The 15,420-nt window shown below is 40.7% G+C and overlaps 3 protein-coding genes across 4 annotated transcripts in view; 1 reads left to right on the forward strand and 2 right to left on the reverse strand.

The window, feature by feature from the left end:
* LOC126377581 (probable phytanoyl-CoA dioxygenase) overlaps positions 1-15,420 on the reverse strand; it is a 103,516-nt gene that overhangs the window by 76,804 nt on the left and 11,292 nt on the right. The window contains exon 9 of one of the 2 annotated variants that reach the window (XR_007567869.1): positions 15,227-15,387. Coding sequence is in view for 1 of the 2 variants with exons in the window: in XM_050025391.1 (XP_049881348.1) it covers positions 15,334-15,387 (54 nt within the window). In the remaining variant the exon portion in view is untranslated. Of the gene's footprint in view, positions 1-14,998; positions 15,388-15,420 lie in introns of those variants that run through there. The other variant, XM_050025391.1, reaches the window with a different exon arrangement.
* On the reverse strand, positions 283-5,451 carry LOC126377482 (uncharacterized). Its single transcript, XM_050025214.1, has 2 exons — positions 3,398-5,451; positions 283-1,556 (listed from the first exon to the last, which is right to left on the reverse strand). Exons 1-2 carry the CDS (start codon positions 5,407-5,409, stop codon positions 356-358), a joined length of 3,213 nt encoding a protein of 1,070 aa, XP_049881171.1. The 5' UTR covers positions 5,410-5,451; the 3' UTR covers positions 283-355.
* Positions 6,353-10,238, forward strand: LOC126377566 (serine protease inhibitor 2.1-like). The gene is made up of 3 exons (XM_050025370.1): positions 6,353-6,653; positions 8,615-8,789; positions 9,373-10,238. Exons 1-3 carry the CDS (start codon positions 6,405-6,407, stop codon positions 10,161-10,163), a joined length of 1,215 nt encoding a protein of 404 aa, XP_049881327.1. The 5' UTR covers positions 6,353-6,404; the 3' UTR covers positions 10,164-10,238.

Consider the following 15,420-nt stretch of genomic DNA (forward strand, 5'->3'; position numbering starts at 1 on the left):
ACTCTCCGTTCCCCACCAGCGGCTGAGCTAGATTTACCTCACCCCCTCGGACATAGTTTAGTCTTTGCAATCGTATGGCATCAGAAGTCACACACACACAGATGCGCGTGTACGATAGCGTCAACTTGTAGTGTCTGTGTAAAACGTGTTTTGTATAAAATGTCCGGGGTGTGGTTATGTGTTGTTATTTATTAAGAAAACTAAAGACAAGACGTTAGGTACAAAAGGAGTCAAAAATGTAACATACTTACCAAAACCAAGACACACCTTAAAGACAAGTACAACTGTACAAGATGATATAATAAGTACCAATTTAGTACCTACATAATAATTTAATGACTGAAACTTACTAATATCAATACACAGAAGGTTCAGAATATACTCCAGCAAATAAAATTATTTCAGTCTGCTTATCGACGAGAGTAAAACCAAATGGTCTGTTGGCATTAAAGTCTAAAGGAAGATCTTCTATAACATTCTCGGGTCCCGAGCTGGCTGAAACATCTTTCTCTGTCACTTCTATGGCTACTACCTGAGTCATGAGGGAGACGTCCAGTGAATAGTCACTTATCCCTCTCAACTGAACACTATTCGGATAGAAAATTTTCGTAATCCCCATATCGTAAAGTAGCTCTCGTATATTGGACATTTCACTCACTATTTCAAATCTTGGCAGAGATATGTTAACTGGAATTTCGCCCTCGATTTTCAATTGGTTCAGAATTCCAGACAATGTCGTCTCTTGCATCAAGTAAAATAGATCTAGGATGTTGTCTTTTAAAGGCAAATATATGAGCATTGATATCCTCTCGTCTGTACACGGCAGCTCCAAAACTCTAGCGTTTATTAACGGAATTTCAGCATAGTTAAAGTATCCTATTTGGTGCATCATGTTCACTTTCCCTGCAACTTCTATTCCGTTGTTGGAGTAAAATTCCGCTAGTTTTGTGTGCGCGTAGTTAAAAGGATGCCTCCAAGCACTTTTGAAATACGCAGCATCAGTCATTAGAAGTCTGCTGTCTGTAAAATCTTCAGGTAACACTAACTCTTCGAAATGCTTGCCTATTTGTTCTTCCAGCACTTTATTAGCTGCTTTCGCAGATTCTTCAGGTCTATTGAAGTTCAAAGAGAGTACTCTAGTGCGACTCAAGGCTTCCACTTCACGTTTAAAAGCTTTCTTCACTCTATAAAACTTGTCTACGATTATAACACTACTCCTCTCAGAGTCAAATGTCAAGTTTTCATCCATGTTGTTCAAGATATTCCTCAAAGTTCTTCTATAACATGTCTTCCTTCTATATCCAGTCAATCCAGTGACTTTCCAAATTTCTTTAAGACTTTTCAACCTGGCCCCTTCAGCTAAGGAAATGAGCTGTAGCCAAGTAGACATGGGTGAATAGACAAAATGTCCGGCATTTTCAAAATATACTCTGTCCAGGAACCGTACTGAGAAGTCGTATAGTGGCTTCCTTACGGCTAGTAATGTCGCTTCTTCTGAGCATTCTTCTGTTAACACACTGGTCACTACACACAGTACACATGTTATGAATTTTATCATTGTTATTTACTTTTATTGCTAAATAGCTGACACTCGCCTCTCTCGGTCCCGGCGCTACTGAGTGCAGTCAGATCAGAAATGTCACACATACCGTATAATAAAGGAAGGATTATGCAAGGTCAACCAACATTGTAAACTGTCCGAATGATATCATAAGTATGAATTATTTATTGTGTGTCGTTCCCTGAAGCTGAACATGCAAGTCGATGATAAAATGTGACTGTATTTTGAATTTTCTAAAGTCCTTTATAAACGTCATTTGGTGATGCAATGTTTGCTTGGTTTTATAAAGTGTTCTAAAGTAACTAACACTAACTCTTCGAAGTGCTTGCCTATTTGTATTTCCAGCTCTTCATTAGTTACAAATGAAAGCCTCAAAGACATTCCATTCCATCGAGAAAAGGCATTATTTACCGTTAAAAAAGGCCATCTTCATTTTTCAAAACTTCTCATTTAGGTAACCAAACAAAGTAAGTTGGTACTTAAGTACCAAATATTGCTGTCATACATTATTGATTTTAGTACTGGTGTTAATAAGCTGTTTACATTGTCATGTGAGTTTGCATAGACAATTTATGTTAATAAACTTCCAAATTACTTTATCACATTTTTTATCTAGCAAACTGAACTTCTTAGAAGAATGATTGTTACATAAAAACGGTGTATGAATGTGCGTTTATGTACAGTCATGAGCAATATAATGTACCCACTTTAGGACTCTGTCGCACTAATATATTTGACATTTAGTGAGACTTACAGTTCAATTTGTCAAAAGTAAAATTTGTTAATGTGACATGATACCAAAGTATATACAATTATACATATTAATACTCGTGACGGTATATGTATACTTAAGTACTAATATTTATTTTTATACATACCTAAATACTCTAAAAGTCATTTTTCTTCTCTTTGATTGTGAGGTGGATTACCAACCTAATCAACCCTGGTGGCAGGAGCCGCCAAAGGCCCCTGACATGGCCCATGTAATGACTACTCACTTACATCAGTAAATAGTAACCGGGACCAACGGCTTAACGTGCCTTCCGAAGCACGGATCATCTTACTTTCGGACAATCAGGTGATCAGCCTGTAATGTTCTAACCAAACTAGGTAGGGATCACAAAGTGATTTTTGTGATATTTTCCCACCGGGATTCGAACCCAGGACCTCCGGATCGTGAGCCTAACACTCAACCACTGGACCACATAGGCCGTTAAATTAAAAGTCATTGAATAAAATACATCCATTACAACATATCCTGTTCCAGATAATTATTTATTACTCTAAAAAGATGTTATTCTAAAATAAACGGAAATCTAAATTTAGGCACTAACTTTATCGCATAAAACCGTCAACTTTTTTCAAATGGAATTAATATTTTTTATCTGAATTCGTACATAGGTCAGTTACATGCTGGAATTAAACAAAACTCTTCAAATAAGTTCAGCTTCTTATCATTTTGCAGCATCACGTTTAAGGGTCATATCTCACTTTGACACCACAGTGGCGCAACCATAGTCGTGCCACCAACAAAAGTATACAGTTGTATAAACGCTACTTCACCTGTGGAACGTGCTTCGAAAGGCACGTTAAACCATTAGACCCGGTTACTACTGATTGAAGAAAGTACCTAGTCGTTACAAGAGTAATGTCAGAGGCCTTTAGCAGCTCATTAATAACCCTGACAGGGTTCATGAGGTCATCCCCCTCAGTATTCGTTACTGTGTCACTAACATTATATATTAGTACTTACTCATTGCTAACAAGACGTTGTCTTAAACAAATTCCTAGCTCTTTTTTACTTTCTCTATTAATATTATGTACTTAAATCAATACACAGAAGGTTCAGAATACACTCCAGCAAATAAAATTATTTTAGTCTTTTTTTCCACAATAGTAAATCCAAAGGGTCTGTTAGCGGTAAACTGTATGGGAGCGTACTCTTCGGCGATATATTTTTTAGAAGCGTCATTTATATAATCTTCGTCCGTAGAAGTGGCATCAGTAGAAATATCCTCTATAGAAGTGACTGTAAAAGTGTCGTCTCTCTCAGTGGCTTCTGTGTAAGTGACATCTGTAGAAGTCGCGTCTGTAGAAGTGGCAACAGTAGAAATGGCATCTGTAGAAGTGGCAACAGTAGAAATGGCATCTGTAGAAGTGGCATCTGTAGAAGTGGCATCTGTAGAAGTCGCGTCTGTAGAAGTGGTAACAGTAGAAGTGGCAACAGTAGAAGTGACATCTGTAGAAGTGGCGTCTCTAGAAGTGGCGTCTGTAGAAGGGGCAACAGTAGAAGTGGCAACAGTAGAAGTGGCATCTGTAGAAGTGGCGTCTCTAGAAGTGGCGTCTGTAGAAGGGGCAACAGTAGAAGTGGCAACAGTAGAAGTGGCATCTGTAGAAGTAGCATCTGTAGAAGGGGCAACAGTAGAAGTGGCGTCTGTAGAAGGGGCAACAGTAGAAGTGGCAACAGTAGAAGTGGCGTCTGCAAAATTATCCTCTAGAGTATTGACAACTGTAGAAGTGACATCTGTAGAAGTGGCATCTATAGAAGTGGCATCTGTAAAACTGGCGTTTGTAGAAGTGGCATCTATTGAAATGTCATCTGTAGAAGTGACATCTTTAGAAGTGGCATCTATAGAAGTGGTATCTGTAAAACTGGCGTCTGTAGAAGTAACTAGACGTATATAAGTATCATTTTTAGGAGTGTCATCTTTAGTCGTGCTAGTTTTAGGAATATCATCCTTTAAAGACCGTTTCGAACATTGATTAACATCTGTCGAAAATGTTTTAACAGTCTCCGGTCCCGAACTAGCCGATACATCTTTCTCTGTCACTTCTATGGCCACCAACTGCATCAGGAGCGAGACGTCTAATGACTCACTTATTCCCCGAAATTGAGCCTTGGTGTCAAAAATGTTCGTGATCCCCATATCGTAAAGAAGTTCTCGAATATTCGACATTTCAGTTAGCATTTCAAACTTTGGCAAAGATACGTTGACCACATTTTCACTATTTTTCAGTTCATATAAAATTCGAGACATTGTCGTTTTTTGCATCAAATAAAACAAATCAACTATCTCATCGTTTATAGGCAGATATATAAGCAAAGACATCCTCTCGTCTATACTAGATAGCTCCAGAACGTTTGCGTTTATTAACGGCATTTCAGCATAGTTAAAGTATCCTATTTGGTTCATCATATTCACTTTTCCTATAGCCATTCCAGTGTAGGAGAAAAAATCTGTTAGCTTTGTTTCCTTATTATTAAATAGATACCTCCAAGTCCCTTTAAGATAAGCTGCGTCGGTCATATGCAGATAGCTGTCAGAAAAATCTGTAAATGAGTGCATCACCTCGACATTTTCTTGTAATGTTTCCTCATTCAATGCTGTGGTGAAGTCTTCAGGATTATCAGTAGTTACAGTTATTGCTTTACTTTCAATCAATGCTTCCACTTCGCTTTTAAACTTTTTATTCACTCTGTAAGATTTATCTACGAATCTTACAATACTTCTATCAGAATCAAGAGGGAAATTATCATCACAACTGTTTATAATCTCTCTTAATATACTTCTGTAACATGTTTTATTATTCTCCGCAATTAACCCAGTGACTTGCCAAATGTCTTCAGGAATTTTCATCTTGATTTCAGGTAGGGAAATGAGCTGTAGCCATGTAGACATGGGTGAATAGACGAAATGTCCAGCATTTTCAAAATATACTCGGTCTAAGAGTTGCGTTGAGAAGTCGTATAGTAGCTTCCTTATCGCCAATAAGATTTCTTCTTCCGAAAATTCTTCTGTCAACACACAAGTGGTCACTATACACAGCACACATATCAGTTTTAACATTATTATCTTCTGCTTTTATTTATAAATCACTAATATTTATATTATTTTTTTCTACACGAACTCTATTGAGAGCTGAGTTTAAAAAAACTGTCACAATGTTATAACAAGTAAAAAGGAAGGAAAACACACTGCATGTAGTGTAACAGTAATATTATTTATAGTTTATCCTTCCCTAAAGCTTTCATTTCAAGCAAATAATACTACTCTTGCTGCTACATACAAGTTCATGCCTATTTCCCCTTGGGGTAGGCAGAAACCACAGAATTCAACATGCTACGATCCTGACACACCACTTCCGTTTCTTTCACTCTCATGAAATACATAAAAACATAGAATAAGGCATCAAATTTGTCGTCAGCGTAAGTCTTCTGGTTATTATTGTTGTGTATGGCAGACAAAAATGGAATATCCTGCGTGGATCATATATCCAACTTAAGCTCCCCTAACCAAGTCTCTGCCGCATCCGTCACACAATGCAATGTCTTCTGGTGATAGACCGTTATTTGCCAATTTACTTAGTAAGGAATGCTTAGATGGTTCGGACATGTCGAGAGCATGCATAAATGTAGACTTCCGAAAAAAAATATGATGCGGGTGTAAGTGGTAGAGCAACGGCCTCCGTGGTTCAATGGTTGAACGTTGTGCTTACGATCCGGAGGTAATCCGGAGGTTTGTAATGTCCTAACCAAACTCGGGATCACAAAGTGATTTTTGTGATTCGTCCCCACCGCGATTCGAACCCGGGATCTCCGGATCGTGAGCACGCCCAACCACTGGACCACGGAGGCCGTTTCCATTATTACAATGACTTTAAGCCCGCACTCAGGCAATTAATCATAAAAATTCAAAGAATTCGTATCCAGTCGTGCTAAATTACTGGGAACTTGATACTTACACTATCTTCTACAGGTCAAGAAGCGATAACTTCGCGTCAAATTTAACTTAGATTTTGACCACAATCTGTAGTTGCTAGCTTGAAAGCAAACACTGCAGTCATGGCGACGAAGTTATTCCTAATTTTACCATTTATAACTTTATTAATACCGTCAGGTTTCGCCCAGTGTAATAAAGAGAAGGCGTTACCGTATTTCCGTCGGTCTGTCTACGAGTTTTCGTTGAATTTGATCAGTAGGATAGCGCAGGAGAATGAGAATCATTTTGTCGCGTCTGGCTTGTCTCCTTGGACGCTACTCTCGGCTGTATCGCTGGGCGCCGCTGACGACACCTTGGATGAAATTAGGCAGGTAAGATAAAATTTAAAAATAAAGTAATTTAAAAAAAATAAGAGGCTATTGAAATCAGAAAACATAAAAAATTCAATAGGGAAGACGGGGTCAAGTTATAGAGCATGTGGAATCCAGTAGTAGGTGTTGTAAAAAGCTTGAAACGGCCATTAGGCCGTTGGCGTTTTAGGCCACATTAGTGGTAACAAAACGTGAGGACACAGTGAGTGCGGTTTGTCGTAGTGAGTTTGGTGCGAGTTCAGATGGTTCCGAACATTCCGATATCAAAAACATAAACAAGCGGCAAAGAAAGAGGGTAGACAGATACATCTGCCCGTAGAAAATATTATGGATCTACCTACTCCACTCCAATCTCATCAGTCATCCCGTGATCATAAATAATCATCGCACTTGCAACAGTGTTGAAATATCGGGAGTCTCATATCCCCATTTTAAACGCGGTAAGAACCCGTTATTATGTGTTTTGATTAGGTAAGATAAAAGATGGTGGTCCTGTGACTATTTATTTATTTACATATCACGTCATGAACTCACGACTAATTATGTGCCGTTCCTGAGAATATTCCCAAATACGGAATATTCCCGTTAACATGGTATGCTGTTACCGTTGGTCCCGGTTACTACTTACTGATGTAAGTAGTCGTTACATGAGCCATATCAGGGGCCTTTGGCGGCTCAATAGTAACCCTGACACCAGGGTTGATGAGGTTGGTACTCCAATTCAATTCAAATCAAAAATATCTTTATTCAGTAGGTAACATAGTTACACTTTGAATCGTCAATTTTTACATAACGAACGTCTCATCCGCCTAAAACTACTGCAGCTTCTCACAACCTGTATAGCCGGGGAAAAGAAGCTGCAAGAAAAACCTCGGCACAGGGCTCCACAGGACTCCACCTCACACGATAGAAGATGCGGTCATTGATTGACATACCAAATAGGATGGTCAGTGCCACAAGTAGGTAATAGACAACTGGCAGACAATTTTAAAACGCACTGATTATTAGGTCACTTACGATAAATAATTTGATTACCTACTTAAAATATCCACCAAGGTATTTATATTCCTAATCTCTTGTTTACATAAAACAATGAATCGTGAACTCAACCTTGATCTGCGACTGATACACTATACTTAGATAAGTATAATAAGGTAGTTTACAACCTGTCAAAACAGGTACTTTTTCCTAAACGTCAAAACACGAAATTACTACCTGTTAACACAAGAGAAGAAAATACCTGTAAGAAAGAAAACCTGAAAAGACCGTACCGCGCCTGCGCACTACAACCCGCGCCCGCGCGCCTCTCCCCGCTAGTTCCCTACATGGCCAGATGCCATCCAGTGTCCGTTTAAACCAAGTTGAAACCAAATTTTGTATTACGAAGAATTGATTATAATCGTGTTGAAGACTTATTTTGGAGTTATTATTAATTTCACCAAGCAAACAACCCAGCAAGTAGGAAGGTACTTAACACTACCTATTGAATTTGTACGAATAGCACACTGTGACGTCATAGAAAAACGTGATAAAATGTCGGACATGTTTTTCTTGATTAAAATTCCTGAATAAAAGAAAATGTTTTTCGTTAGTTTTAGATCTGTTTTTATTTAGTAATCAGAATTTTATAATTTATCTCAAACATAGTACACGAGCCAATTACTACCAAAAGACATTTATAAGTACAGGGTGTTAGTAAAATGCAGATTAGAATCCTAACACAGGCCTAAATCAATGATTTTCAGACATTACCTAATTCTCAACCCCCTCCCCTCTGTTATGTATGTTTATTTAAAAAAAAAACTTTAAAAAAAGTATATTTATTATAAGTTTTGCACTGTAAGTAATTAAAATATAATAGTTAAATACATAAGTACACTAAAATACGTCAAAACACACAAACCAGTGTTGGATTTTATTAGGATTCCAGAAGTAATATTTTTTTATAATCTGTGTTCCAGGTCCTAAGACTGCATCGCCACAAATGCTTCAACTCGAAGTTCTTCGAGTTGGCTCAGGATCTGACAGCCGGTGACGAGGACACCGTCCTGGAACGAAGCTCAACCTGTTTCGTGGACAACCGGTTGCCTCTGAACCAGGTGTTCAGAGATAGAATCAAGAAGACCAAAATCACGGGTACGTTCTTGAGTTCGAGTTCATGTTTGGATCATAGATAATCAATGTGACATGGTTTCCAGGATTTGTGCCGGTTAATGGCAACAGGGTCGCCCTCTATTACATGAGACTTTAAACATAACTGCTGAGGAGTGGATGTATATACTATACACTTCTGCCTATCATTTTGGGGATACAGACGCGATGATAAGTAAAAGCTCAATATAATGGTAAAGGATCCAGAGGTTCTGGATTCGAATATCGGTGGGACATTGTACAAACATTTTATTAAAAGACTTTTAAACTATGCTGTACTATATGCTTAGGGCATTGCATGCTGATCACCCGATTGTCCTAAAGGTGATCCATGTTTCGGAAGGCACGTTAAGCCGTTGCTCCCGGTTACTACTGAGGTGAAAGTAGGTACGTTTACGCAGAGGCATTTGGTGGCTCAATAGTAACCCTGACACCCGGGTTGAAGAACCTCGCAACCCACACGATAGAAGGGATACAGAGCAACAAACCACGCTGGGCCACAACAATAGTTGTAGTTGAAAATGTATTTTCAACTAATCGAATCGTTTTACGATTCTCTTTTCCACAGGTCTGGAGGAGTTACAATTCGACGACTTCACAGTTGTTGCTAACACAATCAACAACTACGTCAGCGCCGCAACTCACGGTAACATCAACGAAATCGTAGAACCAGCTGAACTGCAAGGGGTTTACATAATCCTCATAGATGCCTTATTCTTCAAAGGCGCTTGGAAGCATCAATTCTCACCAGAAGAGACGGAATACAGCGCTTTTTATGACGAAAGGGGCAATCAAATCGGCGACGTCCAACTGATGTTTAGAAATCATAAAGTTAATTACACCTACGTCAACCAAATTGGTGCTTCTGCTCTTGAGCTGCCCTATGGGACCAACGATAGGTTCTCAATGTTGCTCTTACTGCCTCAACAAGGAAACACTGTATCCTCCGTCCTTGACAACATGAAGAGCATAACCCTATCAACCATCTTCAAGTTATTCGAGCAAACTGGCCTTGAGAACGTCGTCATCCAAATCCCTCGCTTCACAATAACTTCAGAATTAAATAACATGAAGGAATGGCTAACAGATATGGGTTTGAAGACAATGTTCGATAGTAACCTGGCAAAGTTCCCTGATATATCGGATTATAGTTTGTATATATCGGAAATTGTGCAGAAGGCTACTGTGACGGTGAATGAGGAAGGTACGGAAGCCAGTGTGGTTACTGCTGCGGAGTTTGAAGGCAGATCGATGTCTCCTCAATTCACCGCTAACAGGCCGTTCCTGTTCATGATTGTGGATAAGCAGCTGGAGTTGGCGTTATTTACTGGAGCTTATTCTAAGCCTAGTGCTATATAAATACATGACTAAATTAAACCAGTCTTTTTTAATATAAAATAAGAAGAAAATAAATGTATTGCCAGTAACAGTTTACTTACATTTTTCTTTAAGATTATCTTCTTCTATCGTGTGGGTTGTGAGGTGAATTACCAACCTCATCAACCCACACCTACTACCACCACTACCACCACCACTATTGAGCCGCCAAAGGCCCTTGACAGGACTCATATAACGACTACGTACTTACTTAAATCCCGGTTACTACTTACTACGTAGTAACCGGGACCAACGGCTTAACGTGCCTTCCGAAGCACGGATCGTCTTACTTTCGGACAATCAGGTGATCAGCCTGTAATGTCCTAACCAAACTAGGGACCACAAAGTAATTTTTGTGATATGTCTCCACCGGGAATCGAACCCAGGACCTCCTTTTTTTTTTTTTTTTTTTTTTTTTTTTGACGTGACTTATTGTAGATTTGCCGCAGATGGCATTAACTACTTGGCCGGACAAATGGGGAGCGCTGAAGGCTCTCACCCGGTACAACGTTTAAGACAACAGGCCTGAGGGTGCCCAGTTGGGCGCGAACCTCGGCTCAGGGCGTCGTCTGAGAGGAAAAATATTTGAAAGAATTAATCGACCCTAGTGGGTCGATAGCGATAAGCGCTGAATGAGGGAAATCGTCGACCACGCCGGCGGGGTCGGTATCGGGGACCTGAAGTGTTTGGTGTCGCGAGCTGATTGGCTGCCTCTATGGCTAGAGTGATCGGGTCGTCGGGATCGTATATTACGTCCTTCGGACGCCGATACTTTTCAGTACCGTCCCTAAGCGGAATGTACTCGGAAGCCGCAACTACCAGGGGATTTGGGTGGTGCGGAGCAGAATCGAAAAAACGTTTGGAAGCTAATTTGAGCCATTGGGCAATGGTTGGCAGACCTAGGTCAATGTGCAGATTTTCATTGCGAAGGAACCACGGAGCTCCCGTGGCTTTCCGCATGAAACGATTTTGTATTACCTGTAGACGGTGAATTTGAGAGGGACTCGCGTGAGCGAAAACTACCCCTGCGTAGGTCATGATCGGACGGATGCAAGTCGTGTAGATTTTCACCTTATTCCTAAGGGACAATTTACTTCGCTTGTTAAGGAGACAGTGAAGACGGCCCATTACAAACGCGGCGCGATCGCGCACACGTTTGATATGGGCCTTGAAAGTGAGACGTCTATCTAAGACTACGCCGAGATATTTGACTTGCTCCTCCCAAGGGATCGGCTTGCCAAACATCGTGATGACTTTAAGTTGACGGCGTGACCGTGGCGTGTTATAATAGCCCTTTGAAAAGTACACCGCTGCACTTTTCTCCGGGTTTACCTCGATTCTCCATTTGCGAAACCACTTGCCCAAGGCATTGGCCGCGCGTTGGAGGATTCCGGTCATCATAACTCGACCACGGCACGAAGAATAGATGGCTGTATCATCCGCAAATAAAGCTAATTCGGTATTAGGGGATTTGGGAATGTCACTAGTATATAATGAAAATAGTAAAGGGGAGAGGACGGAGCCTTGTGGGACTCCGGCATGTATCGGGTGCGGTGACGAGAGCGTCCCCTCCACGCGGTAGCGAAAGGTTCGATTTGAGAGGAAGTCTCGTATGATGTGCACGAGACGGTCTGGCACTCCCAGTGAATAAAGCTTGTAGATCAAGCCGTTGTGCCAGACTTTGTCGAACGCTTTCGCCACATCGAAGAAGAGCGCTCCCGTAGCGACAGGTTTTTTTAAGTTTAATCTACTAGATATATGTTCAACAATACGGTGCACTTGTTGAACGCAGGAGTGTTTGGTTCTAAAACCAAACTGCTCTGGTGGAATAAGACTATTGGATTCGGCGTAGTCCCGTAATCTAGCAAATATGAGCCGCTCATAAACCTTCCCCATGGAATTGAGGAGACTTATGGGGCGGTAACTCGAAGGTTCGTTTTTAGGTTTCCCAGGCTTTGGTATACCAATTACAATTGCTTCTTTCCACTGCTGTGGAAAGACGCAGTTGCTCAAGGCGACGTTGAATATTGCCGTTAGTAAGCAGATGAGGGGAGCACCGAAGTTTTTAAGGACACGATTCGTGATACCGTCTGAGCCAGGGGCTTTTCGGGTATGAAATCTTTTGATAATACCTAGTACCTCTTCCTCAGTTACCTGTGGAAGAGGAGGATCGGTGGGAGGTACAGAAGCCCTACGCTGAACTTCACAGTTCACCGTCGAGAGGTGCCTACGATCGATAGGGAGAGTGCTGGGCGAGCATTGGGCTTCGAGACTGTCGGCAAGGCATTCGGCTTTTTCGTCATCGTCGAAAGCGGGGGGTTGGTTAGGCCTATTGAGAGGGGGAGTAGGAACAACCGTATCCTTTTGAAGAGACCTAGACAGCTGCCAGATGGCCTGGTGGTGGGGCTCAATGCCGCTCAAAAGATTATCCCACCGATTCTGTCGCATGTCATTTATACGTTTTCTTACAGTATGCTGCAAGAGACGCAAATGACGGCGACATTCCTCGTTGCGATTGGACCAGGACCTCCGGATCGTGAGCCCAACGCTCAACCACTGGACCACGGAGGCCAAAAGATTATGAATATTATGAATACGGGCAATAGAAAATGGTTCAGCTTGACATGCTACGGCACCCTCTAGAAAGCATTCGAAATTATTTGATATAAGTAAATTTAAAACGAATGCAAAATTAACACAACTACTTACCCATTTTTTTTTAGTTAAATACCTAAATTCATATGCAAAAATATAATATATAAAATTTATATAACGAACGTCTCATCCGCCTAAAACTACTGCAGCTTCTCACAACTTGTATAGCCGGGGAAAAGAAGTTGCAAGAAAAACCCCGGCACAGGGCCCTAGACGTTATTTTTTTTTAAATACTGTTATATAATTTTGTAATTTGGCTGCCTTATATCAGTTCCAACAACAGCCTCCGTGGTCTAGTGGTTAGAGCGTTAGGCTCACGATCTGGAGGTCCGGGTTCGATTCCCGATGGGGACATTGTCGAAATCACTTTGTGAGACTGTCCTTTGTTTGGTAAGGACTTTTCAGGCTTGAATCACCTGATTGTCCGAAAATGTAAGATGATTCCGTGCTTCGGAGGGCACGTTAAGCCGTTGGTCCCGGCTATTAGCCGTAAAAACACCTCCACCAACCCGCAGTGGAGCAGCGTGGTGGAGTATGCTCCATACCCCCTCCGGTTGATTGAGGGGAGGCCTGTGCCCAGCAGTGGGACGTATATAGATAGGCAGTTTATATATATCAGTTCCCAGACAACTAATCCGATGCATTCATATCTTTTAGATAATCACTAATCTTATAATACTTAACCTTTTTAAATCATTGCATAAGACCTAGGTAATAGTATAAAAGAAAACTAGTTAAGGTCATATCATTTAATATTTTTATTAACATAAAAAAATATATATTCTTAACATAATTACATCAGTAGGACAAAGTACAAAAAACATAATGCTTATTCTAATATAACTATTCAATAATTATGAAGGCCACCATATTTGCAGAGCTATCATAAATTAATTTCGTTTCATAATTTCTTTATGTCGTTATACGATATTTATATACAGCATAATATATTATAACCCTTTTCGTAATATCACAGTACAAATAATAGGTATGAATGCCCTGTACCCAAACCGTCACCTAAAACAATGGTTACGAAAACTAATAGCGTAAAATCAAACTTTTTACTAAATTCGAAACAATAACATAACCAGGTTAGGTTAGGCTTAGCACCGTACCGCCCTGTAGCACCGGGTGCAAGAATAGGGCTACGGTACCCCCTGCCTGTCGTAAGAGGCGACTGAAAGGGGACACTGGAGATCGTGGGTGGTAAGGGCGGGGGCCCGAACCGCCCAACACACGGTCTCCGGGAGGGACGGCAACGCGACATGGCCTCGCGTTGCTGTAAATGCGGGATGGCGTAGGGGTGGGGACCTACCCCGGGACGCGCATTTTTTATAGCAGGCGCGAGGGAAGCACCGGTGCGTTCGCTAGAGATCCCGGAGCTTCCCGACATGCGCAGCAGAGGGCCATCGGAGGGGTTTTAGTCGGTAAGAGTCCGACATAACCTCGTCACTCCCCCGGGTGGCGAGGTATCCATGAGGATTTCCCCTTCGTTACCAAAAAAAAAAAAAAAAAAGGCTTAGCACCGTAAGCGCGCGACTCTTTCTCGCCTCGACATACGTCACCCGTCACTCTCTCACAGTACTGCACAGAAAGAGACAGATGATCTCTGTCGCGGCGAGAAAGAGTCGCGTGCTTACGGTGCTAAGCCCAAGATAATCGATCACAAGTGACAGCTAACATTTCAAGACAGGCCCTGAGTTGCCATTTTGTAAAAAACAAATTACCCACGACCAATGTTTTAACCAATATTTACTTTGCAAGGAAATTTTGTATTTTTAGTAAAAGATTTACTTACAGTTTTAATTATTTTTATATATGTGACAAGTAATAGTAATAAAATACATCAGTCAGTAATTCACTTAATTTTTTATTCAGTTAATTTTAAAATGAATGAATAACCCGGGCGAATAAAATAGGCATCCCGCTGATATTCAACCAGTTTGACGTGTGCTGTCAACTTAATTCTGACGATTATTTTTTTTAAATTGCTGCCCGAAAATGACGTGTGTTCCATAAATTTTATGCCTGTCGATTACCCGTCCCTTTCCTTTTCAGTGGATAAGAAAATGACAGGTATAACTTAAAATAAATTCAGACGATGTGTACTGGAATCTACACCATTATAATTATATATTTTAGCTTAGGTTTTAAACAAGATATATTTCTGACAATAGTCAACTTTAATCATTCACAGTTTTAATCATTTATAGTGCAACAACAAGTTTGAAAAGAAACAAAAACATAAAACGAAACAAAACATCAAAAACAAGGAGAGGAAGAGAAGGGTGAAGGAAAACGTCGTGAGGAAACCCACATTCCCGAGAAATGCATTTTCGGAGGTATGTGACCTAACCTGTATTGCTGGTTATCCCTTAGCGGGTTGGAAGGTCAGACAGGCAGTCGCTTTCTCGTAAAAAACCGGACCTGTCATATCTACAGGTTAAGTAAACGGACCCTGAGTGAAACGGGATAATGCTAGGGGGATGATGAGTGCTTACAAGTTTGACTTCACTCCCATGACTTGCTTGCTTCTGTAGCGGAAGGAATCCTGTAAAAAAAAAATTAGTAGACTAGCTAACCC

This window comes from Pectinophora gossypiella, chromosome 23 (genome assembly GCF_024362695.1).
Source record: "Pectinophora gossypiella chromosome 23, ilPecGoss1.1, whole genome shotgun sequence".
In the NCBI taxonomy this organism is placed as follows: domain Eukaryota; kingdom Metazoa; phylum Arthropoda; class Insecta; order Lepidoptera; family Gelechiidae; genus Pectinophora; species Pectinophora gossypiella.

What these genes read in the sequence shown, in the direction of transcription:
- LOC126377566 (XM_050025370.1), top strand. Translation starts at nt 6,405, where the DNA reads ATGGCGACGAAGTTATTCCTAATTTTACCATTTATAACTTTATTAATA. An exon ending in CCTTGGATGAAATTAGGCAG is followed by an intron (nt 6,654 to 8,614) that starts GTAAGATAAAAT and finishes TCTGTGTTCCAG; the next exon opens with GTCCTAAGACTGCATCGCCA. An exon ending in CAAGAAGACCAAAATCACGG is followed by an intron (nt 8,790 to 9,372) that starts GTACGTTCTTGA and finishes TCTTTTCCACAG; the next exon opens with GTCTGGAGGAGTTACAATTC.
- LOC126377482 (XM_050025214.1), bottom strand. Translation starts at nt 5,409, where the DNA reads ATGTTAAAACTGATATGTGTGCTGTGTATAGTGACCACTTGTGTGTTG. An exon ending in GTGTATTCTGAACCTTCTGT is followed by an intron (nt 1,557 to 3,397) that starts GTATTGATTTAA and finishes GTAAATAACAAT; the next exon opens with GATAAAATTCATAACATGTG.